Below are 27545 nucleotides of genomic sequence, written 5' to 3' on the forward strand. Positions count from 1 at the left end.
AAACAATGTGTAAAATATATGTGAAAAGAATCCAAGATAATTTATTGTCACTTTCAGAGCATACCCCTCCCTCCACCCCCAGAAATCAGAAATAATTAAGATAGTGCTGGACGCTGCTAGGAGCTGGATACTGCACTGAGGGAGGGATCTGGGTAATAGTCATAGACAGTATATAAGAGGGTGATAGCATGGTCAATGTCCTGAATGTGATCAATTTGGGTGGACACCAAATAAAACTCAACAATAGAAAAAGGTGGCACAGTAAAAGACTAGTCCCAGAAGGTGGCAGCAATGCAACATTACGGATGCCGGCTGCCGTAAAACTCCGAAGAAGAGACAGAAGAACAGTGCATCTTTAGCCCCACCTGGTGGTCAATACAGAAGTGTGCAGACAACATGGCTGCCCCCGTGAGGACTTTGTGCTGTTCAGGTGAGACAGAGGTTATTCACTAAATCTGTTGTTTGTGTGAGGCCCGTTAAAACCTTAAATTTGAGCATCGCTGCTCGAAATATCTTCTTGTACTGCCGCTGCCTGTTTGAATAAGCACCGTAACGGTAAATGCAATAGCGAGCATCAAGGCTAACGCTACTGCTAACAGTGCTGTCATGCAAACTCTTTAATAAAGCTGGCTTTATTCTGTTTATAGTTATTTTTGCACGATTTCTCAACTGACACACTAAGGAGAGAAAGTACCACATACACACGTATGGACTACCGATCTGTGTCTGCTCATAAAATGGAGTCACCAAAGTGTACCCTAGGTGTCCAGAGGTAACTTCAGGGCTGTTTTGTCTCTGTACTTGTTGTTTTCCAGTGTTGAGGCACTCCAGCAGGCAGTTCAGCACAACATGTGGAGTACAGGCTGGAGAGAAATGGAGGAAAGAGTAAGTTCACTTTTGAATAACTAATTCTGTGTCCTATCCCTTAACTCATTTTTAGCATGCAATGCGCTCACAATGGAAACATGACAACACATAAAAGTAAGTATGAACAGGCCTACTAAGGATGCTTGTTTTGTTGAGTGATGCTGTTTGTGTATGAGGCTGCATTAGCTATATACCTTTTTTTTTTCTTTTTTTTTTTTTGTACAGCAGACTTTGTGGCTTCTAATGACATTAAAAACGATTAAATTCCTGATTTTACATCTCACAGTCTGTTTACAAGTCTTGGGTAGTATGACTGCTTATGCTAAACAGGTTGTATAAAGTGTTTTGTTACATTACATGGAATTTAGCTGACGCTTTTATCCAAAGCAACTTCCAATTAAGTGCTTTCAACCTTGAAGGTGCAAACTCTAGACAACAACTAGTCAGTGCAAGTACACTAGCTTTAAATAAGCAAAACTACAAATATATATATATTTATTTTATTTTTTAAATTTGCGATGCAGTTGGCAGAGATGTGTTTTTAGCCTTTGACTGAAGACGTGTAGGTTTTCGGCGGTCCTGATGTCAATAGGGGGCTCATTCCACCATTTAGGAGCCAGGACAGCAAACCGTTGGGATTTTGTTGAGTGATTAGTTGTCCTTTGCTGTGAGGGGGCAGCAAGCAGGTTGGCTGATGCAGAGCGGAGTGGGTGGGTTGGGGTATAGGGTTTGACCATGTCCTGGATGTAAGCAGGGGCCGTTTGTGGCCCTGTATGCAAGTACTAGTGTCTTAAAGTGGATGCGGGCAGCAATTGTTAACCAGTGAAGAGAGCAAAGGGGCGGTGTAGTGTGAGAGAACTTGGGGAGGTTGAAGACAAGTCGAGCTGCTGTGTTCTGAATGAGCTGCAGGGGTCGGATGGCACAGGCAGGCCAGCCAAGAGGGAGTTGCAGTAATCTAGACGGGAGATGACTAGAGCCTGAACCAGAACCTGTTGTCAATTGTTATAGTCCTGTCCTGGGTAGGAGAGCCTTTCCCTGGAAGGAAAAGGAGCTCAGTCTTGTCAAGGTAGAGTTTCAGATGGTGTGTGGACATCCAAGAAGTAATGTCAGTCAGACAGGCCAAGATACGTGCTGCTACTTGCGTTTCAGACTCTGGAAAGCAGAGAATTGGTTGGGTGCCATGTGCGTAGCTTTGATAAGAAAAGCTGTGCGAGTGGATGACAGACCCGAGAGAGTTGGTGTACAGAGAAAAGATGAGGGGACTCAGGACTGATCCCTGAGGAACCCCAGTTTTGAGTGGGCAAGGTTCTGAGATAGATCCTCTCTAAATGAGGATCTGGTGGTTCACTGTGTCAAAGGCAGCAGAAAGGTCCAGAAGGATGACGACCGAAGAGAGAGAGAGAGAGGTTGCTCTAGTGATGTGAAGCTGCACAGTGACAGCAAGGAGGGCAGTTTCTGTTGAGTGGCCTGTCTTGAAGCCAGACTGGTGGGGATCAAGAAGGTCTTTCTGGTGGAGATAAGTAGATAGTTGATAATAAATGGCACACTGAAGAGTTTTGGATAGAAATGGAAGAAGGGAGACGGGTCTGTAGTTATTTAATGTAGTTTTTTTGAGTTGTGGATTTATTTATTAGGCTATTATTTATATAAGTATGAAAATGAAAAAACTGGGGATTTGGAGTGAGTTTTTTTCTCTGTAGGCTTATCTCAGTTTTAAGCTACTGGCTCACAGCTTCCCACTTCATCTAGCTCACAAACACACCAGAATTGACAGTCAGTGGTCGTGTTGCATTGTGGGTAATGTAGGCGCTCGGTTTTGAGTAAGAATGTGAGGAATAGAAAAAAAGAGACAATTTCTGGTACTTCTGCATTTATTTTCATACTTAAAAAACAAAAACATGAGTTTGGAAATGTTTGTAGACAATGCAAATGCTGAAGTGCAAAATCTGTGATTATAGTCCTGGTTCATCCTGTGGTTACCATGGAAACAGCAAGTGTGATTTAATACTACAGCAACCAGTCCTTGAGCAGCTACTTATAGCTACAGCCAAATGTAACTTTATGCATCATAACCGTAGGGCTATGAAGCAAAAAATGTGCTAATGCTCCTATTAGCCAAAAGTCCTCCCATTCTCTGCATTTGTTTTCCAGCAACACTGCCCTCATCACTATCCCATTGTATAATTTCTAATTTCATAACGTTTTTGTTTGCTTGCAGACATGGACTTTCCCGAAGCGGCACAGAATATGGCCCTCTGACAGATCTGCCTGATTGGTCCTTTGCCGGTATTGTTTATTTTGGGCATTAGTTTTTTTATGGAGTCACAGGTATTAGGTGTTATTTTCAGGCAACAGAGGCTTAATTCAGAGCTCACAAAAGGTCACCAGTGACTCACGCTCTTTATTTCTATAATTGAGTTCACTTGACATTGATCTTATTAAAATCAGGGTAATTTAGCTAATGCCTCATCTGCTTGCGATAGTTAATGAGAAAGCTTACCATTTCTTATCTGTTTCTCGCACATTTTGTAATTTCTTTTGTGTTTTTTCACAAGATGGGAGACTGGCACCTCCAATGAAGGGACAGCTGAGAAGAAAGCAAGAGAGGGAAGTTTTAGCAGTGAGTATCAACATATTTGCCTTTTTTTCATTATCTTCTTTCGGTGTTTCTTCCATACTTTTGTCTGTAACCTTGGCGATCTTTCTTTCAGAGACGTATTGTGATGCTGAACTCGGAGGTGGAAAGAGGGATGGAGGCGTGGAGCGAAAAACAAGAAGAAGCCAAAAGAATGGAGGAGCACAAAAAGTCTCTTTTACTCAAACCTAAAGGGAAGTTGTTAATGAAGAAAAAATCAAAAAGTTAGAATTATCATTGTAATCATGTTGCCATGTCCTTATTCTGAACAATATGTTGATGTCAGTCTATTGAATATATTTATAAGGACGTTTGTGTTTTTCACTATTAGTGGATTTCTGCAATAAATGTTATGATTTATACTTTAAATATGAATCTGTTATGATCGTGAATTTGTGGGCTGGATCATTTTATAGATTAGTTCTGAGTTTCTCTCAGCTTCCACTAGAATGCAGCATTTATCCTTTTGTAAGGCAGTGGGAAGGGCTCAAACGCCATTTTGTCTGGTGTTGAGTTTTGTTGGGCACGCAGAGGAAGGGAGGAGCTGACCAACATAAAGTAGCTCTGATTCAGGACCTTGCTGTGTATGAGTGTGTGTTTTAAAGAGAGGGGTTCACACCTTGGCATGCTTTAGTAACTCAGTGTTATTACTCGAAATACATGACGAATGTTCGCTCAAGACCACCTCGGTGAAGCAGCTTAGTTAAGTTTAAGTGGAGAGCCACTAAAAAATAAGTTATGTGACGCCATCATTAGAATAACATGAAAAAGACGATTTACACGATTTTAGTAACAAGAATGAAGACAAATCCGTTCCAGGATTAAAACTCATTGATGCTTGTGGATAGAAAGGGGTGTCTCAGGCAAAAAGTTGGGCTCATATCAAACTTTGTGTTACTCATTTAAAGCAACCTACTTTTTGTTGGGCATCTCTACCAACACAGAGGAAAAAGTCTAAATTGTGAATGTGTCTGGAAAGATGATTAGCTGGATGCAGCCAAGTTGGCTGAATGTTGCATCTCACCGCGAAAGTGAAGTCTTAATCAAGTTGCAGAAACACTTGTCTTTTGCATCATTTTATTTTAAAACCAGAAAACAAATGAGATTTAGTTATTTTCAAAATCTAATTTAATTTCTTCTGTGTCTTTAAAGTTTTTTTGAGTAAGTGGCTCCTGCAGGGACTTTTGTACCTCTGTAAAAAAGCATTATTGCCACACTGATGATTTCTTTTTGAAGACAATCAACGGTACTTTTTGTCGTATGAATTAATGGTGTAAAGGGACATTTTGCAGAGATGCTGAGCAGCTGTGCCTTTGTAAAGTCAGCAGTAATTTAGTGTGACTTTGACTTATAAACAGACTATTTACAAAATGAGGTAACCCTCTCCTTGCCCTCACTCTTGCTTTCTGCTCCCTTCCTCCTCATGTCTTTTTCTCCCTCCATCTGCCTCTTTTTCTTCTCTCTCTCTTTTTGTCTTGTTGCAGACTTCAGCAAAGCCCCACTGTAATTAGGGCTGCTAGCCGCTGAGTTGCAGATTCTTTTCTGTGGAGATGGAAGTTTTTTCCCCCTCCTCTGTTTGAAAAAGTCTTAACTTTTTTATACAGTTGACCAAAGGAGCTGACTGTTTGTTACCGAAGTGTGGGAGGACATTAAACAGGCCACAGAGGGTATTAAAGTGTTGTAAGAAATGTCAAAGTGCAAGGTGACATTTTTCATTCACACACACATCCTCACATCTGCACCATCAAAGACCTCCAACTGCACCTACAGTGAGAAATGTGACTCCTCATTCTTTCTCTTTACGCACCATTTTTTCACATCCTGCTTTTCTGTGAATGTCTTTCTCCTCAACAACCTTTCCTCCGACTCCTCCCATCCTCCCCCATCTCTCCCTTCCTCTCCTCCTCGTGTTGTTTTGGTTTTGGGGAAATGAGAACCAGATGTTGCTTATTGTGCAGAAGCCAGATGTGGCTGCATTTGGAGATTAGCTGACAGGCCTCTGTAGTTTTACCCGCAGACCAGAAACGGGGAGGGTTTCCTGGCAGATAGGACTGGGATGGGGGTCCAGGAGGATGAGCAGTGCCCTGGTGCAGAGTCGGGTGTGGGGGGTTGTATAGAGGCTCTGATTCAGCAACTCTGTTCCCAAAGACCGCTTCCTGACCTGGGTGTTCCTGGAGTATGGGGCACCTTGGGTAGCAAAATTCCACAGCCTGAACGTTTCGAACTGTGCATGACTGTATGACAACTGGCACTGCAGGCCGCAATTATCTTTGTTTGTTGCTAGATGGACAGTAAATCACGTGGCTTCCTTGGTACTTGGGATATTTATTTGCTTTTTATGCAACTGAATTAGTATTTGTTTGGCATCAGGACAGCTTATTTTCACTCATGTTTCATATCAGCTTGTTTAAATGCTTCGGCTTCGGTGGGAGTTTGTTCTGTAGAAGATAAAGATGAGATTTGAAGTAGAGGAAGTAGTACTTACATCCTTTACTTAAGTACAAATTCCTTCTTTATATTCAGTTAGCTAGTTTAGTCCAGTGGTTCCCAACTTGAGGTTCAAGCCCCTCCAAAGGAACACAAGATAAATCTGGGGGGTTGTGAGATGATCATTGGGGGAAGAAAAAAGAGTGACGAAGTTCTGCCTCACAAATTTGTATTCATATTTTGGAAATATTGCATAGTTTGACCTCTTTGGGTCTTAAACTGTTATTGAAACCATGTGAGAAGTTTAGAGGGGAAATATATTATCACCTATACCATAGCCATCTGAACCAAGACGATAAGTCCCAAAATCTGTAGACAATACTTTATGTAAGGGGTCATAAACCAAAAAATGTTGGGAATGACTGGCTTAATCTGTACCATTTATTTATAATTTTTTAAGCTTATATGTTGATAATGTAAAATTAATTTGAAACATAGTAACTATAGCTGTCTGATAAATACAGACAACTATAGTGCAGTATTTGAAATCAGCATCAAATGGGAATACTCAAGTACCTCAAAAGTACACTACTTGAGTAAATGTACTTAGTTAGTTTGCAGCAAAATGATAAAATGAAGAGGAAAAAGTTACAGTAGAAAGTAGATGGTGCCATACAGTAGGTCACCCAAACAAAGTCTCAGGTTGAATTGCAAGCAGCTGTCCTGGCCACTTCCTGCCTGGCACGGAGAAGGAGGGCTGAGCCTGATTGTTGTTCCTGCAACTCCCAGCCAGACTACATGAGTTCAGCATTAAAATGGCTGACAGAGAGAGAGAGAGGGGGAGATAAAGTGTGGGGGAGAAAGAGGAATAGAAGCCATCATGGCTGCCAGAGGTCTCATCTGTGTTCATGTCCGTGAACTACAAGACGGAGAGCAGATGCTTGGCAGATAAACTTGTAGAACCTCTGAACAGGCATCCAGATTTCTGCGAGAAATGGCCAGAATAAGGTGACAAATATGTGCCTGTCTAATTCTGTGGAGTTATTTTCCCTCCCCCTTCCTGATCAGCAACATCTTTTACAACATTAAACATGATTAGATCTTCTCTGACTGCTCCCCTGTGTGTCCGCCCACCAAGATGGCATCACAAACACAATTTAAAAGTCAAACTCTTAAACAGGGCTGTGGGGAAAAAAGAACAGAAACAGAGGAAGGTTTCTGGCAACATTATACTTTCACAGGACCCATAATTTCCTCATAATTTCCTAGAAAGAAACGGTGAATCCTTGGTTCCTGGGAACAACTACAGAATGTCATTTTGTTATAATTATAGGGATCATGAAGACATTGTTAAATTGGTACACTACCAATTAATTAATCGCAAAACCTGGGGCTCAGAACCTTTAATCTTTGCCTTTTTCTTGTGAATTACTGGATAACATCATCTCTTTATCTTTAGGCCTTAAAAAAAATGACTCACTTTTAATTTTTGTAAAGCTTGTTCATAACACAACAAAATAGACATTTTGCCTCATTTCAAGGGGTCATAAGCTAAAAGGATGGTACCCACAGACCTAGAGAGTGTTTCAGTCAGTGTACAGCAGCATCTTACAAATATGGAGAGTAATTATAAATTAATTTATGATGATTTTAGCAGCTCTTTCTAGGTAATCCCTCTGAATTGCTTCAACTGCCAATAGGTTAAATAACTATCTCAGAACAGTTCCAGGAAACTCCCTATGAAATTGTTAGGGAATAGACAAAATTGTCCTTTTTGGAGGTCAGAGGTCAGGGTCAACTACACACAATAGAAAGAAATGAAAACCAATGCAGGGATTGAAGGACAGTTTCTCTGCTCACCCCGTTGGTGCAGTCTTTAAATGTCCCTTATTCTCTATTCCGATGTGAATAAACTCTGCACCCTTTGCAAATGCTTTATAATGTTGTAACTAATTACTGTATTCATTACTGTAAATCATTTGATAATTCTTTCTAGATGTAAACCATCAGAACACATTTTGGTGTGTAGAAAATCCATTGGGCTGCTATTTATCCTCTCTCTTTGGTAATAATGCTATTATAATGTATTCCAGCAGCATCTGTGTATCCATCAGTGATACAGTGGAGCAGTGGATGTTTCTCTAGAAAGATTGATTGGTCAAAACGATTGTTATTGTGCATGAGAGAGCTCCACTGAGACGAATGGAAACACCAGGTGACAGAGGGAGAAAGAGACCGTTTGGCCAGTGGAAGGAGGCAAGTGGATGAACAGATGTGACATGTGAGTAGAAAAAATTGAAAAGTTGGGGTCAGGTTAGTTTACAGTAGATTCATGAAGTCCACAGAGGCTGCACTTAGTGCTACAATGTCTCTTCTAGTGTCTCACAAACCGACATGCAGAGATAGTTGAAGCCTGACCTGTTTACAATCAAGCTTAATTATAAATCTGTAATAAGGAAAAGAGGTAAGATTATTTATTTTTTTCTCTGTGGTGTTTTGCCTAATGGCCACAGAGAGGATGATTGCATTTACATTAAAGAGCAACTTTAAACCAGCTAAAGATCTAGTTTTTGCTGCCCTCCAGTGGTTTAACTTTCTGACTTGTTGCAGTGATGTAAAAGTGTACTTCAGGGTGTGTCAGTGCATTGTGACATCACTGTTGCATTCTTGCTCAAAAGCACTTTAATCTCTTTGATTTGATCTTAACCAGTGGAGGTTAATCTGTATTCATAAGGCAGTTTTTATTAAGTCGTGGAACACAAAGCACTTTGCCAAAAGAGTGTAAATAGTTTAAAGTATTCATGTATTCTGGAAAATGTCATTTACATGAAAATAGGTTTTTTGAGAGATCAAACCGTAATTGCTAAAAATCTTTTGTGGTTGTATGCCTTGATATTGTGGTTCACCCAGGTTGTTGTTGTTTAACGTTACACTAGTCTCCGATTGCCAGACCCTCACAACGCTGCGAAGGAGGGTCTGGCTACACAGCATTACGGGATGGGAGAAAAACATGCTTTATTGGTATTTCTTTAAACCAATCACAATCCTCTTGGGCAGCGCTAAGCACTGGACGGAACTGCGGTGCCACTGCAAAATAGCCTCATGAAGGAACTTGTTTTGGTGGAATGTGTACTTTCAAAAGCTGAGTCGTACAACAGAAACCTCAGATTGGACAGATAGTCTAGCTAGCTGTCTGGATTTACCCTGCAGAGATCTGAGGAGCAGTTAACCATAGTCCTCACAAACACAACACAAAGAAAGCGGAAGGTAACAGACATCCGGCCAAAAAGAGGGATATCCGGCCGAATTTCCAGCGGGACCGGAGCAATCCCAGAAGTGGAACATCATGGATATAGACTAGGGTTACACTGATACATTTACAGTACGTGAAGAGTTAAAACAGAGAGCAAGAGGAAAAAGGTTTTGAAGGGGGGAGGAAAGAGCTGAGAAAGAAAGAGCAAAAACAGACTAGAGATACTTGTGGTGAGGAGTGGTTTGTGACTGAAGCCTCATAAAAAGAACAATTTTGCAGTGGCTGAGGAAATAAGAAAGAGGGAGGACAGCTGCTTGCAAAAGGATTTGTTTGGATAGAAATGTGCAAAGGGAAAAATATCCCCAACCCTATGAAATATTTCTGTTTCACTGCCCTTCTTACTTCTCTCTGCCTTTTCTTTCACACGTTTTTACAATTAATTTTAAGATAGCCAGGGCATAAACTTTTTTTTTGTATAAACTTGAACACCACAAGAATACCAGATGCTTAGTTGGAAAGCACTTCTTCTGAAAAATGTGACCGTTGCATCACTTTTTCCGACTCGTTCCTTGACACATGATTGCTGGCTCCACGTCCAAAAGACCAGCGGTGGTGTAAGACTGCTCCATCCGTGTCCCCTCAGCTGCTCATGAGCATTGCTGCAAATCACTTCTCTTTGTTTCCTCCTTTTTGTTTTTGTACAACACTGCAGCGCTCATTAATTACTGATTAATATCTACTAGGTTTGAATTGTTAGCTTGTGGATTATGTTGTGCATAGTGCAGTTAATGGCGTGTTGACAAAAAAATGCTGTAATTCTTCTCTATCTTATACATTAATATATTTTCTTTCTATGAATGGAACTACTCAATATGAATTAGATGACAACAACAATCAGTTCTGTCACTGATGGGCATTATTGTCCCACAGAGCAGTACATAATAGAAATGGAAGATGGAAAAAATGGCAAAATAACAGATGTTAATCTGGCAACAGCTCAGAATGAAACTGAATACATTGGAATGATCTAAACATCCCAAACAAACTGTGTCCAAACAAAAAATATGGCAGTGACACGCTTGCACATTTCCTTCTATGCACAAAATGGTATACATTTGTGTCTGGATACTTACTGCCAAAACAAAAGTACATTATGAAGATTACAACATAGTATGTACTTAATGGTTTTAACACGTAGCATGGAGTTGTAAATTTCGATTAAAGCCTCTCAAGCTGAATGTTTGCCTAAATGGAGGCCTGAATCCTGGAAATAATGATGTACACTGCTGAAATAAAAAACCCTTCTGTCTCCAAAACTTAAGCTCTATCTTTTTGTTTCGTAAATTACATCACAAATGATTAAATCGAACACAATTTCCTCTAAAATGATTTTAACTAAGAATGTAATAAGAAAGAACTGGTTAGTGGTGTGTTAGTGACATTTCCCTTTATTATCTGGTAAATATTTCATAAGGAAGATTTTTAATTTTTAAATTAATACATTTTTGGTTAGGTCAAATTTAATATAAAAAATTTAAAAAAAAAAAATCGAAGTTGTATCAGGCGCTGTCCTTTTGGCGTCGTTGGGCAAAAATTCAAGTGGTCTGAGAGAAAAATAGACTTCTGCACCTCCTGTTTTCAGCCTTTAGTAAATCTAACTGTGACAGGAGACTTTGGCCAATCACAGGTCAGATCAGAGAGAGAGAGAGAGAGAGAGAGAGAGAGAGAGAGAGAGAGAGAGAGAGAGAGAGCGTTCCTATTGGCTGTTCTGCACATGCATTGCCCCGTGCAACAGAGTGGGGAGAGGATGACTGCAAGTCTCTCTTGTAAACTTACTGGGTTAAGATTAGTTATTTTATGGTGAATGAAACGACGAAGTAGGTCATCGAATCAAATCGAAACATTGACGTCAATGCTGCTGCCAGTTCTGCCGTTGTTTACCTTTTTTGTCTTCTTCTAGTCCGTAGAAATAGCAAAGTCGGTAGACTTTCCTCAGTTGCGCCACCTCAGGAGAAGACTGCAACTAGTGTTGCGACCACCGCAAGTATAAATATTTACGGCGCTCCCATGACGTCACACTGGCGCGAGACAGGTCGGAAACGGCGAGTATACCGCACGTTTGACTCTACTTCAAATTCTGGCATTTTTTGCTTACCCATTGGCAGGTTTAAAGTTGCATTTATTATTGTGCTTTTCTGTCTGTGTTGAAGTGTGTGTGTGTGTGTGTGTGTGTGTGTGTGTGTGTGTGTGTGTGCTCAGCCACACTGGAGAATATGAAAGCATGGAAGAAATGTATTACAAGATTGTAGAAAATAGTTTAATTTCACTTTATCTAACGAAATACAAAAGTGAAAACAGGCAGAAAAAAAAAATCTCATTCCATTTTATTGATATGATCATCATTATAAATATCATTACCATTATCATTGTTATTAACTAAATCAATTCACTTCTAATTTTGATTTGTGTAAAAAAAAAAAAAAAAGCATAATCAAAGTTCATAAATAGCATCGCTTGTTATTCTGTGCCAACATTTCAGACTCCCTGAAGTCACATTTAACCCCCTGATCTGATCTAATTCATCACATGCTGAGTGTAAACTGGGATTCATTTCCATCATTGTCACGTTATGCCTCTGTCCAGCAGAACTTCAAATGACAATGTACAAAAGCAAAAAAAAGTCACTTTAACTTTACCAGGAGAACAATAATAACAATAACCATACTTATAATAACAATTCCCCATAACAATGATAATAATTACAAATTGCACCATACTGTTGGAAACTGTACCGCTTACTGACACATCTGGACAAGCAGCTCTGCTCCTATTCCACAACAAATGTACTGGAATGTTTGAAAACTGTCGTTTGTGAGTTAAAACATCATGTTTTTAAGAAAATATTTTTCCCGTCTGACTGCTTACACTGAAAGTGTTTTGGAGTTTTGCCTGCGAATGCAGCTAGACCATCAAGGGGAGCAGCCTCGTGTTAAGTCTGACTTTTGTGAACATAAACCCGGTTAAACAAATACTAATTATGAATCATATCTGTGCATTTTCAAAAGTCTGCATCAATCAATACTAACACTGTGCATAAGTGACATGCTGTTACTCCGCTCATAGACATACAGACAGGTGATAATAACTAAACCTGAACATGGTGATGGGTGATAATCGTTTTAAATAGTAGGCTAGGTATCATTTTTAAATTCCCCATACTAGTGTGGATATGATACCTGAGTAACGATATCAAAACAATCTTTTTTTTCAGTACCTTTCCAAAATATTTGCATTTTTTTCCATTAACACAAGCCAGAGTTTTCAATAAAATAGTAAAATTGGCAGAATTTTGCTTTAAATCTGGAACTGTTTTATCACAAAATAAGGAAACAAGGTTACAAATCTGCAAAAATGTCACGTTGAAATGAATGAATTTCACAATAAAAACTCCCCAAAAAAACCTAACAGCAAATGTGTTTCAGAGCAAAAACTCTTAACAGAGATGGTGAATTTCTGAGTAAATGAATCAGACAGCAGTTCAGCTGGAGTCGTCCAGTTAAAGGAGAGGAAGGAAGGAGGGATGTTTTTTTTTTCTATACCACGGATGTGAGAGAGGAGAGGCGGGAGGAAGTCGTTGATGAGTCTCTTTGTAAATTTCCCTTCTCTATTTTTTCTTTCATACCAATGACCTGGGTTTGGCCCGGGTTGTCTGATCAGGGTTCAACCCTCCTTTTGAAAATTCAAACCCAGCCAGTCAACATGGGTATATCCCTGCTCATGACAATTCAGTGACGACCTGGGTCACAACCCGGGAGCGATGCATGACAATTATGTGAGATTGTGGGTATGTTGTTAATCTCTGAACACAGAACAGTACATGTAAATACTTAACATACAAATAAACATTTTCCTGATTTCAGTTTCTAGGGCCTTTTTTCTCTCGGTTGTGGCACGTACAAACCACTCAAAACTTAACACAGCATCCCTAACCCCCATTTCTTCGGTTTTTTTCTCCAGTTGCTCTCTCCTCCTCTTCCATTTCTTCCTCCTTCCTCAGTTTCCATCTTCACCCGGCCCTCATTCTCTCCTCTCTTTCTGTCCCTCTGTGGCAGTCTGTCTGTCAATCACCCCGTCGCTCTGCCTACACCTTGTCCAGGAGGGATCTCTGGCAGTAGAGGAGGCGTCGAGGCGTGCCGTACTTCCTGAAGAACAAAAGCGCTCCCAGAGTGATCACAACCAGCACCAGTAAGAGGAGAGGGATCACCACGGCCGCCGGCCCGATGATGATCTCCTCCTCCGTCCGACCTATGTTGGGCTCCTCGCCCTCGCAGCCCATCCAGTCAGTGAGCACAGACTTGGGGTAACCGGACTCCACCTTCATGTACTGGTTGTTGAACTTCCAGTACTTGTTGGCTTTGTAGAAATATGTGTAAGCTGAAGAAAGTGGAGAGAAAGAGTTTTGCTTTAAATCAAAACACAACAACACAGCTGTTGTTTGGGTTAGAACGACTATACGTACAGTATATAAGTGTGTGTCAACAATAGAACTGCAAATGAGGGTTTTTTTTATTTATTTTTTTCTCAATTAAATAATTGATTGGTTGATGGAAATTGTAAAAAAAATAAATAAAAACCCACCACAATCTTGTTTTGTTTGGCCAACAGTAAAATAAATGTAATAAATTAACTTTACTATCAACAAATAAAAACATCAAAACCTCACATTTAAGAAGCTGGAACGGAGTAATGTTGGCATTTTTCTTTGTTTGTGATTAATCGATTGACAAAATAGTTGCCGATTAATTATCTATCTGTTTAATAACCAACTTATTGTTTCAGCTTTCAGTCTTGAAATATCGACATCCACGTGATCAGTTTAACGGGGAGGAAAACTTACATCCATCTTCACTCATGATGACAGCTTTGATGTTTTCCGGTGCACCGCTCCACATGCTGATGGGCTTAGGATAACCGCTGTCCACTGTGCGAGTCTGCTCGTTGAAACGGTAGTACCTGCGAATGACACCAAGACACAATCAACAATCAAAGATCTAACTGCTTCGGGTGATTCATTCATACAACTAAGACTGTAGGGAAACAACAAGGTGCATGTCCTCATTCATATTGTTACACGGAAATGACACCTGGTAGCTTTTAGGGTGGTTCTGACATATTTTAGACTCCATCTCTTTAAATTTAGAGAGACAGAAAATTGAATTAAATCAAATTGAGGACTTTACTATTTTTCTTCTTTTGTTTACATATGCAGTAAATCTCGGCAAATAAATCAAAGACCGGGAGTGTGAGTCAGAGAACTGAAATGTGGGATGCTACCTTCATAACTACTTCACTGATAAGCACGATAAAAGTACAAGTTAGAACAGGTAACTACAACTGTACAAAAAGTATGACCAGTATTTGTTTGGGCAAAAGGTAAATCTATTCATGAGTGCTGCAGGAATGCTCCCATAATGTTTCATAGAAGAAATGTGCAAGAGGACGACGAAGAAGTACTGCCAGTCATTGGGCCTTTGAAATGAGGACTAAACTGGGGGAATAACTTGTTTTAACTTCTCTTCAGAAAGAATTGCATTTGTGAAAAACATTGTTTTCACAACTGCAAAAGAGGTTTAACAGATCAGATTCCACATATAAAAAGTTCACCATACTTTAAGCGTATGTGGTGAAGCCTGAATAGATAGTGGACGGACTCACTTAGTGCCTCTGAAAAAGTACGTCTGTCCTGTTGGTGTGTAGAAGAGAGCAGCATCGATCTTGTCTTTAGGTAGACCGGTGCCCAGGTCTTTCAGGCTCTTGGGGGAATCCTTATCCATGCTGTTCTCATTAAAAACCCAGTACCTATCAGCTGGAGATGTAGGAAAGAAAAACAGGGAGATGATCAGAAGTGAGACAGAAAACAAAAAAACTGAAGAAAAAGAGATGAAAGAAGTCATAACAATTAACACATGAAGTTCATCACTCGAGCAGTTGCAGTGACTCAATTATCCCAAATCTGGTTCCAATCTAATCTCAGATGGAACCTACCTTTAAAGAAGACAAACTTCCCATCATCCCTCTCGTAGGCTGCGTTGATGTTTGATGGCAGGCCCTTCCAGAAGTGACTGATGGCCATCGGGTAACCTGGCAACACCTTGTTGTTACGCACACGCCAAAACCACTTGTCCTGCAAACACACACACACACACACACACACACACACACACACACACACACACACACACACACACACACACACACACAGATTAGAAGATCTTTAGTTCAATAATAATAATGTATATTAGTGGGACACTTGCATAGAACACAACCATTGTTATTATTTGTAACACCTGTGTGTATCCTATTATGACAAGTCAAAAACGTCTGCGGTGAGAAAAGTCTATAATTTGGTTTCTGAGAACATTTAAATGTTTGAGAAAAATTTTTCTCCTGTACCTTAAATACAAACTTTTCCCCTCTGAGGATAGCAATGGTGTCAAAGTGTCCCTCACAGATGTCTGGGCCATTGTCAGGGGTGGACGGCTTTGTGGGTCGAGGGGGAGGAGGGGGAGGTGGGGGAGCCCCAGACTTGGATCCTGTGGGAAAGAGAGAAGAGAGAAATGGTTAATAACATAATAATTCAACGTATGTACGTACCAACACGATGTCAACTCCACCACTTTGGTCCGGACTGAAATATCTTAACAACTACTAAATGTGTTTCATGGCATTCAATACTTTGTTTTACGACTAAATACCTGCAAAGCTAATGGCATTCCCATCAGCCTCTGTTGTATTTTGTGTTTAGTGATAATTAGCAAATGTTAGCATGCCAATGAAGATGGGAAAAATGTTAAAGATTATTCCTAAGAAACATCAGCATGTTAGCATTTTGCTCAGAGCATCGCTGTGACTAAGTCAAGCCTCACAGAGCTGCTAGCATGGCTGCACACTCTCTTGTTAGGGTTTAGTCTAGTCTATCAATACAGTATGTTACATGTACATAATTATGTAACATTTTATAGTACTACTGACAGTATGTCAATTTCTACTTAGTACTAACGTCCCCTGAGCGGAACAGTGGTGGCTAAAAGGTGGTGGATGTTATAAAAGAAACATCACTGCAAATATATCCCATACATTCCCACTTCCTTTGGGAGAACAACCCACCGTAGATTGCTTGGATGCCTCTGCGGTCGTCGTCTGGGAGCTGGAAGTTTTCTGTTTCAAACCACTGGTAGAAGGGGGCCATGATGGCAGAGGGGTCGTTGGAGTGCTCCAGACCCAGAGCATGACCAAGCTCATGGACAGCCACCAGGAAAACATCATTACCTTCAGAGAGAGAGAGAGAGAGAGAGAGAGAGAGAAAGAGAGAGAGAAAGAGAAAGAGATAACATTCAGTTTATTGTTCTCTTCCTTCCAGGATCTACATGTCACCGTCTGCTCTTCTCTCTCTTACCGCCCTGGTCTGTGTTCCCGGTGGTCCAGGGCTCAGAAAGGTCAAAGTGAGTGTCTCCCCCGATGCCGTGTCCGGGGAAGTAAGCATGAGCCAGGAAGCCGCCCTCGCCGTCAAACGGCGTGCTGTCGCCATGGAAACCCGATGAGAACGAGAGCATGATGTCTGCAAACTTGTCGACCTTGTCCCTGATTTGGCTGTATGGGATCTCCCTGAAGGTGAGCGGGATCACACTCTCCCACACCTTGAAGGCTTTTCGGATGGCTTCATATGTGGCTCGCTCTCCGATCTTAGGCGTGTAGTTCTGTATGCTGTTAGGAAGAACGAAGAGACGGGGATTCATGCTTACTCTATAGTCTAGTTAAGTTAAGTCTAATATATCAAACATGACTGTAGATCAGTCCGCAGTCTTGAGTCTTGTATTCATAGTAAAATGGTCTAAAAACAAGTGTCTGTATCATTAATAAATGTAGAATAAAGCAGATCACTCCACTATTATTAAGAAATTACACTTAAGTCAAAAAGGCAGTTAAATTCCAGACATTAACAAAGTTTTTTCCAATTCCTTTTTCCATTGTTTTATTAGTAGCCTAATAGTAATATTTAGAGTTTGGATTTTGAGTTTAAAAAGTGTTTAATTTCATTATATATAGAAAACTGAATATCTTTTGGTTTTGGACTGTTGGTCGGACAAAACAAGCAATATGAATATTTCAACTTATCTAGGAAACTGCAATGAGCATTTTTCACATTTATAGATCAAATGATCAATCCAAGAAAATAATAAAAAAAAACAATAGTGTGTATCATCACCTGCATAATAAATCATGTTTACATGTGAAGCTTTGGTCGTGAAAGCCAAAAAATATTGAACAGCTAGATGTGTACCTGAAGGTCACCTCAGACTTTTCCCACTTCAGACCCTGCACGGCGTATCTCTTCCTCCTCAGGTTGGTTTTCAGCTCCGGGCCAAACTTGTCTGGGACGCCACACCGCGGCCGGCTCATCGCTCTGGCAACAGCAAAATAAAATTCCCAGTTCTTAACTTCAAATATTTCAACTGAAGGACACATTATTTGTAAATAGCAATATTGCTTTCATAGACTCTCTTAACGCCAATCCCAAGTCATTGAATGATCGGATGGCTCAAACATATGAAAGCAGTTATGTAATTATGTGCTATAAAAATGTTGCTGTCGTTCAGGACTCACTCTAACGTGCTGGAGTCTATGGAGCCAGTGACAGTCAAACCGTAAAACCTCTGCATGTTTGATATCGCTGTTTCAATGGACTTTGGTGAGCGGATGGCCTGGGCTCTGACGTCACCTGGAGGCAGGTAGCCATACTGCTGCAGCCAACCCTGCAAGACAGAAGGAGAGAGAGAACATAATGAAGGTCTATTTGTTAACATATTAACTGACACTTTGCTTGTGTGGACAACTATTTCCTTTCCTGTTGGACTTAGCTTAACAGATAGCACCATAAGACTTATATAGTTAGTACTAAAAATGAAATGTCATGAAGATAATCATATGTGAAAAAAGTTAATCAATTGAGTGTTTTATTGTGATGCAGTATACATGCTTAAATGTTCACTCTGGGAATCTGCTGTAAAACCTTGTTTATCCCAAAATAAACCTTTCAGACCAAGTTGTTGACCAAAACCAATAATATATTCTATTAAATCTGAATAATCCAAGGTTTTTTTTTAACTACAAATGACACACAGAAATGTTAAATATAATCTCCAGAGAACAACCAAATGAATGACTACTTAACCCTAACCTTGTATCATTACATCATTATTCTGTTTTAGAAAAACACAAGCAACAGCTTCAACAACTGAATAACCTCATAATGAATATGGACAATATGAGATACTAAAGCTGAAACTTGCATAGAAATATCACATATTTAAGATCCATATTTAAGATATTGTTTTCCAAAAATGTGATACACTCCTAAAATATGCATTTTCAATACATAACTTGTGATTTTAAACCACATAATTTGTAATTCTTTCTTTTTTGTCATTTTGTAGACCCAACAATAAATAGCTTAGTTGAGAAAAGTATAGATAATAAAATAGCTAATCAGGCAGATAAGAGACTTTATTTATGCAGACAAGGAGGTGAGATTGCTGCTTCGAAAACACCACTACATAGGATTGCATGTAGCCTTCAAGCAGCAAAATCAAAATCTTGGGACCCCTAAAACCTAGTTTATTTTGGCTGCTAAATTCAGTAGTGTTTTGGTAAAGGTATACTAAAAAAAGAAAAGAAATAAATGGAAAATGTCAATTATCTGCTAAAATACAATGCTATTGTTACTACAAGAGGCTTTTATATTTTCTAAGCAGTAATTAGGAGTGTTGCAACACATAATAAATATCTCTCTCTGTGATTTTCTCAGTCTGCTCGTAGTCAGACACGCCAGAAACAACAGAAAAACACCTGAAAACATCTTAGTCAACAAAAAAGAAGGGATTGGCCACTTGTGTGAACCTGTGGGTCTTTTTCTACTTCCAGTCAACTTTCAGAGCTTGTTTGGACCTGCGTCTCTGAGCTCAGATACATTACCCAGATTGCATGGTAAATAAAGGGAGACAAAATGTGTGTGTGTGTGGGTTTGTGTGACTTTTTAAGCTACATACTGACTCCTACAGCACCCCGTAACGGTAACTCAGCATGTTAAATTTATTGTCGTTTCTTTATGTGACTGTGACATTATCCCATGTCTAAACTCCTAAAACCCAACACCAAATCCTTGCATGCCCCCTTAATTTATGTTGAACTAGTTAGGGGGAACTTTGTTGTAGGGTCATAAGCAGGGGCGAGAGAGCCAAATAAAACACAATCTGAAAACACTGATGTCATTTTAGTCACGATGACCCAGAAGTCTGTCTAGACGATCGCAGCCAAAGACAACTGGCGGTCATGATGCTGGAAAAAGTAACATTTTCAGCAACATTTGGGTTCCTCAAAGCTTGAGTTTAAAATCTCCCTGCCACTGACTATGTCTGTCCGCCACCTACTCCTCTCTCTCTCTGTCTGCCTTCATGTCAACCAAAACCACCACTATTTATCTTTACACATGAAAGGCCAGCCTATTCTTTCCACTGCCTGCTGCTGGTGGTCTAAGACTTAAAGGAATAGTTCAACATTTTGAAAAGTATTTCCTATCTTGACGAAGGTGAGATGAGAAGATTTATAGCATTGATACTGTAAGAAATAGCCAGTCGAGCAGTTTCCCCCTGTTTTCACTCTTTGTGCTAAGCTACGCTAACCGGCTGTGAGCTTTAGCTCCATATTTAATACACAAACAAGAGTGGTATCGATCTTCTCATCTCCTGGCCCTTTTTTGTTGGAGTTGTAGAATCTTAAATGCATCTTAAACCGTGTGTTTCCACTCATGTATCTGCACGCAGAGTCAAACACACATCTTCATCTCCACCACAGATTAAGTCGGTGGAATTACCCTGAATTCCTTCGTTAGCGTCATCTAAACCTCAGATATCTCTCTTATTCCACCATTAGTGCTATTTTTCTCGTCAAGCCTTCCTCTGACAAGTAAAGGGAAAAGCAGGGGGGAGGGATGAAAATGTAGCAACTGCATGGGCCAGACTACCTGGCCGTATACTGCCTGGGCACACACAGCTACTGTTAGTAAAGTGCTGGTCAGAAAGGCCAGAGAACAAGGTTCACTTATGACGACCTGCAGAAAGGTAACTTATCCCCCTTCTCTCCATCTCTATATTTCCCTTCTCACAATTTCTTCAAGATTTCTCTGAATTTTTTAAGCATCTAGTTAATCTAATTCATCCCCTGACTCTCTCTGTAACACCAACCAAAAGTACTTTCTCTGCCTCGCCACTGACTGCTGCTAGTGTGTCCTGTGGCTCCAGTGTGGTGACGCGTCTGCTTCTATAAAAACACTCCCCTGAAAAGTCTCCCCCACACCATCAAGACCTCCATTTCTCTCCCCTCTAGTCCCAAACTACTCCACCACCTCCGGTTGAGACGCCAGGTATCCCAGCATGTACCCCTCCTCCCTGGAACTCCCAGCAGCCACCATCAAAGCTTCTATTTATTGAGACTTGTACATGGCTGGTATTGTTGGCCTCGGCGTAGCTAGGTAGCTTGCTACACGGTCATGTGTGGTCAAAGGGCTGGCTGTAGGTTTGGTAAACACACCGCTGAGTGTGTGCAGTGTGTGTGTGCAGTGACGTGAAGTCTGAATGTATAATGCACAGACACTGAAACACAACCAGCGTGATGTAAAAGTGGTAGGAGAGGTTGTTTCGGTGGAGCTGTGGGATGTCGAACATGGATTCTGTGACCCTACTGTGACCTTATTGTCTCACGTAGAGCTGGAACAATTAATTATTTGGACAGATTTTCATAATAATTTGATCATTTAAGTCATTGTTTAACAAAAAAAGACACATTCAAATGTTTCTGCTTCTTAAATGGAGGATATGCTGCTTTTTTGTTTCTTAAATTATACTAAACTGAATATTCTGGGGTTTTGGACTGTTGGCTGGACAACATTAACATTTTGAATATGTTGCTTTGGGCTTTGGGGAAATTGTGTCTGACATTCTATGAATCAAATGATCAAATGATTAACTAAGAAAACATTCTACAGATTACTACATAATGAAAATAATCAGTGGAAGCTCTAAATTCCATAAAGGCGAATCATCAATTGTGCACTTAATTAGATTTATATGTGAAAACTATTGAGTATATTGTAGTATATTGAGTGTTGCTTTCTGACTTTTTGTGGAGCAAATGGTTCAAATATTTGAGAAAATAATCAGCGGATTTATCAGAAATGGCAGTTATCATTTAACCTGACTCCGCCAGATGGATTGCTTCGCATTTGTTCGGCATATCCATCTGGGAACTTTCCGTTGGAGAACTTTTGGGAAGGGGCGGAATACTGGTTATTTGATTGGATGAACCATCTGTCTATCACCTATGTTGGTGATAGACGGGCCAAATCAACTAATCAGACCCACGAAGCGTATGAAAATACAACCACAAGCCCGCCCCTGCTGCTGCAGGCAAAGCATAGCTCGTAAGCTCAGCATGCAAGCAACATGTCGGTAAAGGATATTTGCCATTTGTGTAACGAGAATTTAGGAATAAAAGGCACCATTTCAGGTTTCTGGACCATATTCCAAAAGAAGGATCCAAGAGAAAAAAAGCATTAGCGAGCGGCTAACAGAATTAGGGCTACCGCTGGCTGATAATACTGGTTAGCTGATTGGATAAGCCATCGGTCTATCACCACCTAACCCACCTCAAAACCAACGCTGATTGGCCCGGGCGTTTGGCTAACGGCTCCAAATTTTCTCTGCCTCAAGATGCCAGACTGATCTGCGAGTGGAAAACTGGAGCTCGCGAGATCAGGACGGTCTCACGAGGCTAGTTATCATTAGTTACAACTGTAATTTCAGTTTATTGATGACTGTTTAAAGAAACTGTAAATATCTAAAAACTGAGGTAGGTGTTGTTTACTTCCTCCAAAGCACTGCAGATAGCTGCCTGCAAGCATTGTATTCTGAAGATCAGAACAGAATAATCTAAATATTGCACTTCACCTGGCTGTATTAAGTTGCAAAGGTCCCTGGGGCAACAATAAGCTGCTGGGCCCCCATTAATCCTCCATTCCTCTCACACTCAATGTGTGCAATCTGTGAAACTTTTCTAAGCTAGAACAGCACCCCATGTTTCTAGGTTTGCTGTGGGGGTAATTTCATTACAGGCACTCAGTGTTATATTGTCTATATTCAGTGTATGTTCAGAGTACCAACTGTAATCAATCTTTTTTTACTACATCCACCCTGATGAAGACCCTGTGTGGTCGTTACCGGTTAACGAACTTGAACTAATAATGGTTTTAAAAGTAGATTTTAACACAGATGAGATATCCTCCTCAAGCTATGGCTTCATACAGCAGGGCCTACTTATTTAAGGCCTCTAACCATGTCAGTTGATTTAGTGCTGGATACAAATGTTTAAATTAGCACAAGCCAGTAGATACAGTCCATCTGGAGCTTTCCAGGCCCTTGTAAAGTTCTCCGTTGCTACTTCACAACACAAAATCCACTTATTACAGAGAGTATCAACGCTTCAAAAATGTGAGCATGATGCCGAGCAGCATGCATGTGATATCTCAATGTCCCGTCATGCATCATAGGACATGTGGGTGCCACCTATTGTCACACACTCTGACTCACATTTACATCAGACTTTGATATAATTTGTTCTCCGGATGCATTATAAAAAGGAAACAAAAAATCTCGCCAACCACAAGTTCCTACAAGAGTTATAAACAAAATGTAAAAAAAAATCCCCAGTGCATTAATAACTCCTGAGGTAATAAAACTAGAGAATGATGACATTTCCGAGAAGTTTTAACTCTCCTTTCGTCTGAACAACTAACATGTGGGTGTCTTTCTATATTTATGCAATAACAGAAACTATGTATTAAATAAGGATAAGGATGTGAGTTTGTGTATATTTAAGCATGTATACACTTAGTATTGCTGTAACGTGTCTGGTAAACAATGCCAAAGGCCATCTTTTTGTGTATAGCAACGCTACCAAGTGTCAAAACACTATTTGTTTCAAGCTGCCTCTATAAACCTCCACTGATTTTTATTGTGAATCTGTTTTTTTTGTTCGACCCTGAGAAATGAGTTGGATACTTAAATCTCACCAGGGACGAAAATGGACAGACAAGAGGGCAAAGGACAGAAGAAGATGATCTAAAGTGCAGAGTTACATTAGCGAAGGAGAGGTAAAGACATTAGAAGGAAGAGCAGTAAAAGAAAATTGGGAGAGAGCGAGAGAGAGAGAGGGGTTAGGAGTACGGCTGAATTTAAATTTGAGGGACTGAGTCAGTTGTTCCTCTTGCTCGGTGCCAACGGAAAAAACTGAGAATTCTGCTCATGAGGGGCTCAATCTCACATTGCCTTCATTTCTTGGTGTCTCTGACCCAGTTAGCACTCACAAACATTTCCATTTCTGCTGGGTCAAACAGGTCAAATAAAATCCCTTATTCTGCTTTAGTGAAATATGCAAGCCAACAGTAACTGGTAACGTTACATTAATACGTTTTCTATGGTGGCAATGATGCAACTAGAGTGATAAATAGTGTGTTAAAATATATATATATATATATATATATATATATATATATATATATATATATATATATATATATATATATATATATATATACTTAATAAACACAGACATTGTACTTGTTACTGCACCACATTTGACAAACCAAATATAAAAGGAGCTCATAAAATGTGATGAATTGTGATAGAATAAAGTATTGAAGAAATGAACTCCACTTAGGCCATTTACAACATTAAGATGATGGGTACCACTTTCTAATAAGGTTGACAGTGGTGGAAGATGTATTTAGATCTCTTTGTTAAGTAAGTATGATATAGTAGTAGTAAGTATAATATAATAGTACAGTAACTATATACAGCTAACAGTGTTAGCAGCAAAATATAGCAGAACATATTCAGAATGGCCTATTTATATATCACATTATTAGATCATAAATGGTGCATTAACATGGATATGCATCGGTTGGTTTTAATATTGTAGTTGGGGCAACACCTACGTAGCTACTGTTGCTCCATGACGAGAAAAACTCAGTCGGCTGATGGAGGTAAAGGTTCCGGAACAAAGGTAGTAAGAAAACCTTGAGCTGAGATTGTTTTTGTCAACTATTGGAATTTTGTAATAAAGGTGATCATGTAAATTAACTAATAGCCTACGGCTACTTGGTCCAACCACAATTATTGTGTGTTACTGTATATACTGTTGGGTAGATTATGATAATGCATCATATTTTACAGTAATCATTCCTGTCTTGGAGTGAAAAGTTTAATATTTCCCTCTGAAATGTAGAGGAATGGAAGTATAAAGTAGCAGAAAATAAAAACACTGTAAAAATAAGTACAGTACTTGAGTAAATGTACTTTTCAAAGAGAGCTCTCTACCTCTACCAGATGGCTGGTTCAGCACATCTGGCCTACATCTTTAGTCAAATCCAACCAGCTGAGCACTCGAGACTAAGACCTACAGTATAAGAAATGCATGCATCTATCTTCAAAACCTGCATTTTCTAACATCACAGAGGAAACTTTCCCTCTTTGATGTCCTCTGTGTTACCTAACACCATTTTCTGTGGTGTAGCAGGGCAGAGATAAGCTCCCTTTCTCCCTTGAAGTCCATCAGTTTCTCATTAAGACCGATCCAGCTGATTACTTTAACATTTCTTAAGTGTCCACCGCTGCCTGTCAGAGCAGTGTGCACCAGATCTGGAGCAAGGCTTTTTCTTTTGATGCTACATCAACACTCACTCTGGCCGAGATAAAGAGACCTGAACCCAGATGTGTTTTGACCGAGTCTGTAACCCTCTGCTGGAATCACGAGACATGTGTCTCCAGATGGCAACGGGAAATCTCCAGATTCTTTTAGCCAGATATGGAGAGATCCTGTTTTAGACGCTGTTTTTTTTTTTTTTTTTTTTTTTTTTTTTTATGGCTGCCCACTTCCTTTACTCACAAGGTCCCACTAAGATTTTTATTTTGTAAAGAAAGGTTAGACAAGGCAAAAGCGGTAAATGAAATCAGATGCCCGAGGCCGCAAAGGTACTCGACTTCACCAGACGTCATTTTCACAGAAAAGTGGATGTCTTATTTCTCTATTGGTGGAGCTTCTCTTTTCACTCAGCATGGATTAAGTAGATTTAGTTTGTTAGTTTGAGTGAAGTCAGAGAGGGATATTTAGATGTTGAGCAACGCTGATAAACCACAAAATTCCTCTAAACTCAGTTACTTTGTCCGAGTTCTGCTTTCTCAACCCCCGCCCTCTCAAAGGAGCTTTGTCGACTTTAAATAAACATTTATGTCACTCAGTTGTTTCTTTTTTTTTTTTTTTTTCGCCTATTTGCTGTCCGTCTGCTTTTTCCGCAGACAGACAAGTCTATCTTTTGATCACAGGGTTCAAATCCAGCTCTCAGGTGATGTAATCTTGAACCCATAATTAATTCTTATCCTCTTTCTGCATCAGGACCGAGTGCCATGTCTGACAGCATCACAGCACTGTGTACACAACATGTGACAGTCACTCTTCATCTGATGTCTCACATTAAGTCCTGTACTGTTTAGCACTGAAGTGATATATATTAGAGGTATTATACACAGCTGTAAACAGTCATGTTTTCTCACTTTGTTTACAGACATCCATCACTGTTGGTGTGTTCTGCCTGTGGCGTCTTATAAACTGTCTGACTCTCTGAGTTATCCACCATGTCTGGCTTGACTCACACGCCAGCAACTTGTGGTCAGTGACTAAGGTCCTCCTTCGCTCCTTCGTGCATCCTGTCCACCTAGAACTACAGCACAGACTCAACTTAAACTCAGTTGTAGCCAATTCCCTGCGACAGCTACCTTTTTGTGGTGCATCATGTCCTTTTAGTAGTGCATTCTTTCACAGAAAAAAACCCTTGTATACATGTGCAGTTCCTGACAGTATGACTTATTGTGACTAAACACTGAGGAGGTGGTGTTTAAATGTTCACATCAAAACTCCTTATGACTTAAGTTCTCTGGAACTACCAACAGAGCAAATGTAAAATGGGCTGAGGCCAGAAGCGCTCAGGCTGCTCGTACCCAATCATTTACAAAGCTGCACGGGACCTGATGACAAAATCTGTTGTTTAGTTGAAGGCTAAACTGCACTATAGTGTCTCCATGCCTCAGGTGCCACAGCCTGAGGCCTACAGCCTACAATCTCCAGATGGAGCGACTTATGTCTGGCTTGTTGTGAATGCAGACCAGCTTCCCGGCCTATGTGCAGTCTACATAGGCAGATGAAAACCATTAACCCCCTCCCCCGTACCACCACAACACCCTTTTCTCTCAGAACAAAGCAGCTCAGCTGAGGTTTCTGCCCCTGCCCCCACACACACACACACACAAAAAGTTAGACTCATGACATTTTTTCCCCTGGATGAAGTTGCATCTCTTGTTACAGTTTCTACTCAGATGGAGTGTTTCAAACATCTCTTAGTACAGTGTTTCAGGGAGGCAGCATAAACATGGGAACAAAAACAGTTCCTCCCTTGCTTTTGCAAGATTAGAGAAAACCTAGTAAACATTAGAAAGACACTAGTGATACAATAAGGGGTTAAAAATACAACCAAATAAGATCACTGTATAACTAAGGCCTTCTATCTATACCCTTCAAGAATATTGTAGAAACTGTATTTGGGAAACGATTAACAACATTAGAAAATAAAGAACATTTCAAATTCAAGTTTTTTTAAACATGACAGCTATGACACACTTAAAATATGTTCAAATTCCGGTATGTATCACTTTGCATTGTTTAAAGTGAATGAATTATGATTTCTATTATACATACCTCTGCTTTTAGTACATTTGCAGTGACGGAGGTAAAACCAAAGCAGCTGAGACCACAGGCCAGGGTGAGGAGCTGGGGCAGCATTCTTCTATCTGCAAACTGCCCCAAACAAGTTCAGGAATCTTTCAACAGAAGTCCCGCCGTCCTGACAGCAAACTAAAAAACTAATCGATCGATGCTATTCCGTTATGCTTTTAAAACGTGGCACAAAACTCTTTGTGGTATCCACATGGACACTGTGAGCGCACCGGACAGCTTTTCTGGACAAAAGCGACTCTTTCAAAATCAGAGCTGAGTTAAAAACACTGAACAAAATGTTAAAATCATCAGTGAGCTGTGACAAATGCTCAGCTGGTGTTTACTAAAGCTTTATAGATTAGTTTCCTGTCCTCTGCTAGGATTGTCTGCAGCCAGCGTGTGTGGACGTGGTCACGAGAGAGAGAG

General features: G+C 40.1%; 2 protein-coding genes across 2 annotated transcripts; one reads left to right on the forward strand and one right to left on the reverse strand.

The window, feature by feature from the left end:
* Window positions 1-333: 333 nt before the first annotated feature.
* mrpl52 (mitochondrial ribosomal protein L52) lies at window positions 334-3894 on the forward strand. The gene is made up of 5 exons (XM_028564505.1): window positions 334-430; window positions 816-885; window positions 3086-3153; window positions 3423-3487; window positions 3579-3894. The coding sequence occupies exons 1-5, from the start codon at window positions 397-399 to the stop codon at window positions 3729-3731; spliced, it is 390 nt and encodes a 129-aa protein (XP_028420306.1). The 5' UTR covers window positions 334-396; the 3' UTR covers window positions 3732-3894.
* Window positions 3895-11549: 7655 nt separating this feature from the next.
* mmp14a (matrix metallopeptidase 14a (membrane-inserted)) lies at window positions 11550-27529 on the reverse strand. The gene is made up of 10 exons (XM_028564464.1): window positions 27102-27529; window positions 17847-17995; window positions 17524-17646; window positions 16639-16946; window positions 16350-16511; window positions 15636-15775; window positions 15228-15366; window positions 14898-15048; window positions 14080-14195; window positions 11550-13616 (listed from the first exon to the last, which is right to left on the reverse strand). Exons 1-10 carry the CDS (start codon window positions 27183-27185, stop codon window positions 13324-13326), a joined length of 1665 nt encoding a protein of 554 aa, XP_028420265.1. The 5' UTR covers window positions 27186-27529; the 3' UTR covers window positions 11550-13323.
* Between the last annotated feature and the right edge of the window lie 16 nt (window positions 27530-27545).

Source organism: Perca flavescens, chromosome 19, assembly GCF_004354835.1.
Source record: "Perca flavescens isolate YP-PL-M2 chromosome 19, PFLA_1.0, whole genome shotgun sequence".
NCBI classification, from domain to species: Eukaryota; Metazoa; Chordata; class Actinopteri; order Perciformes; family Percidae; genus Perca; species Perca flavescens.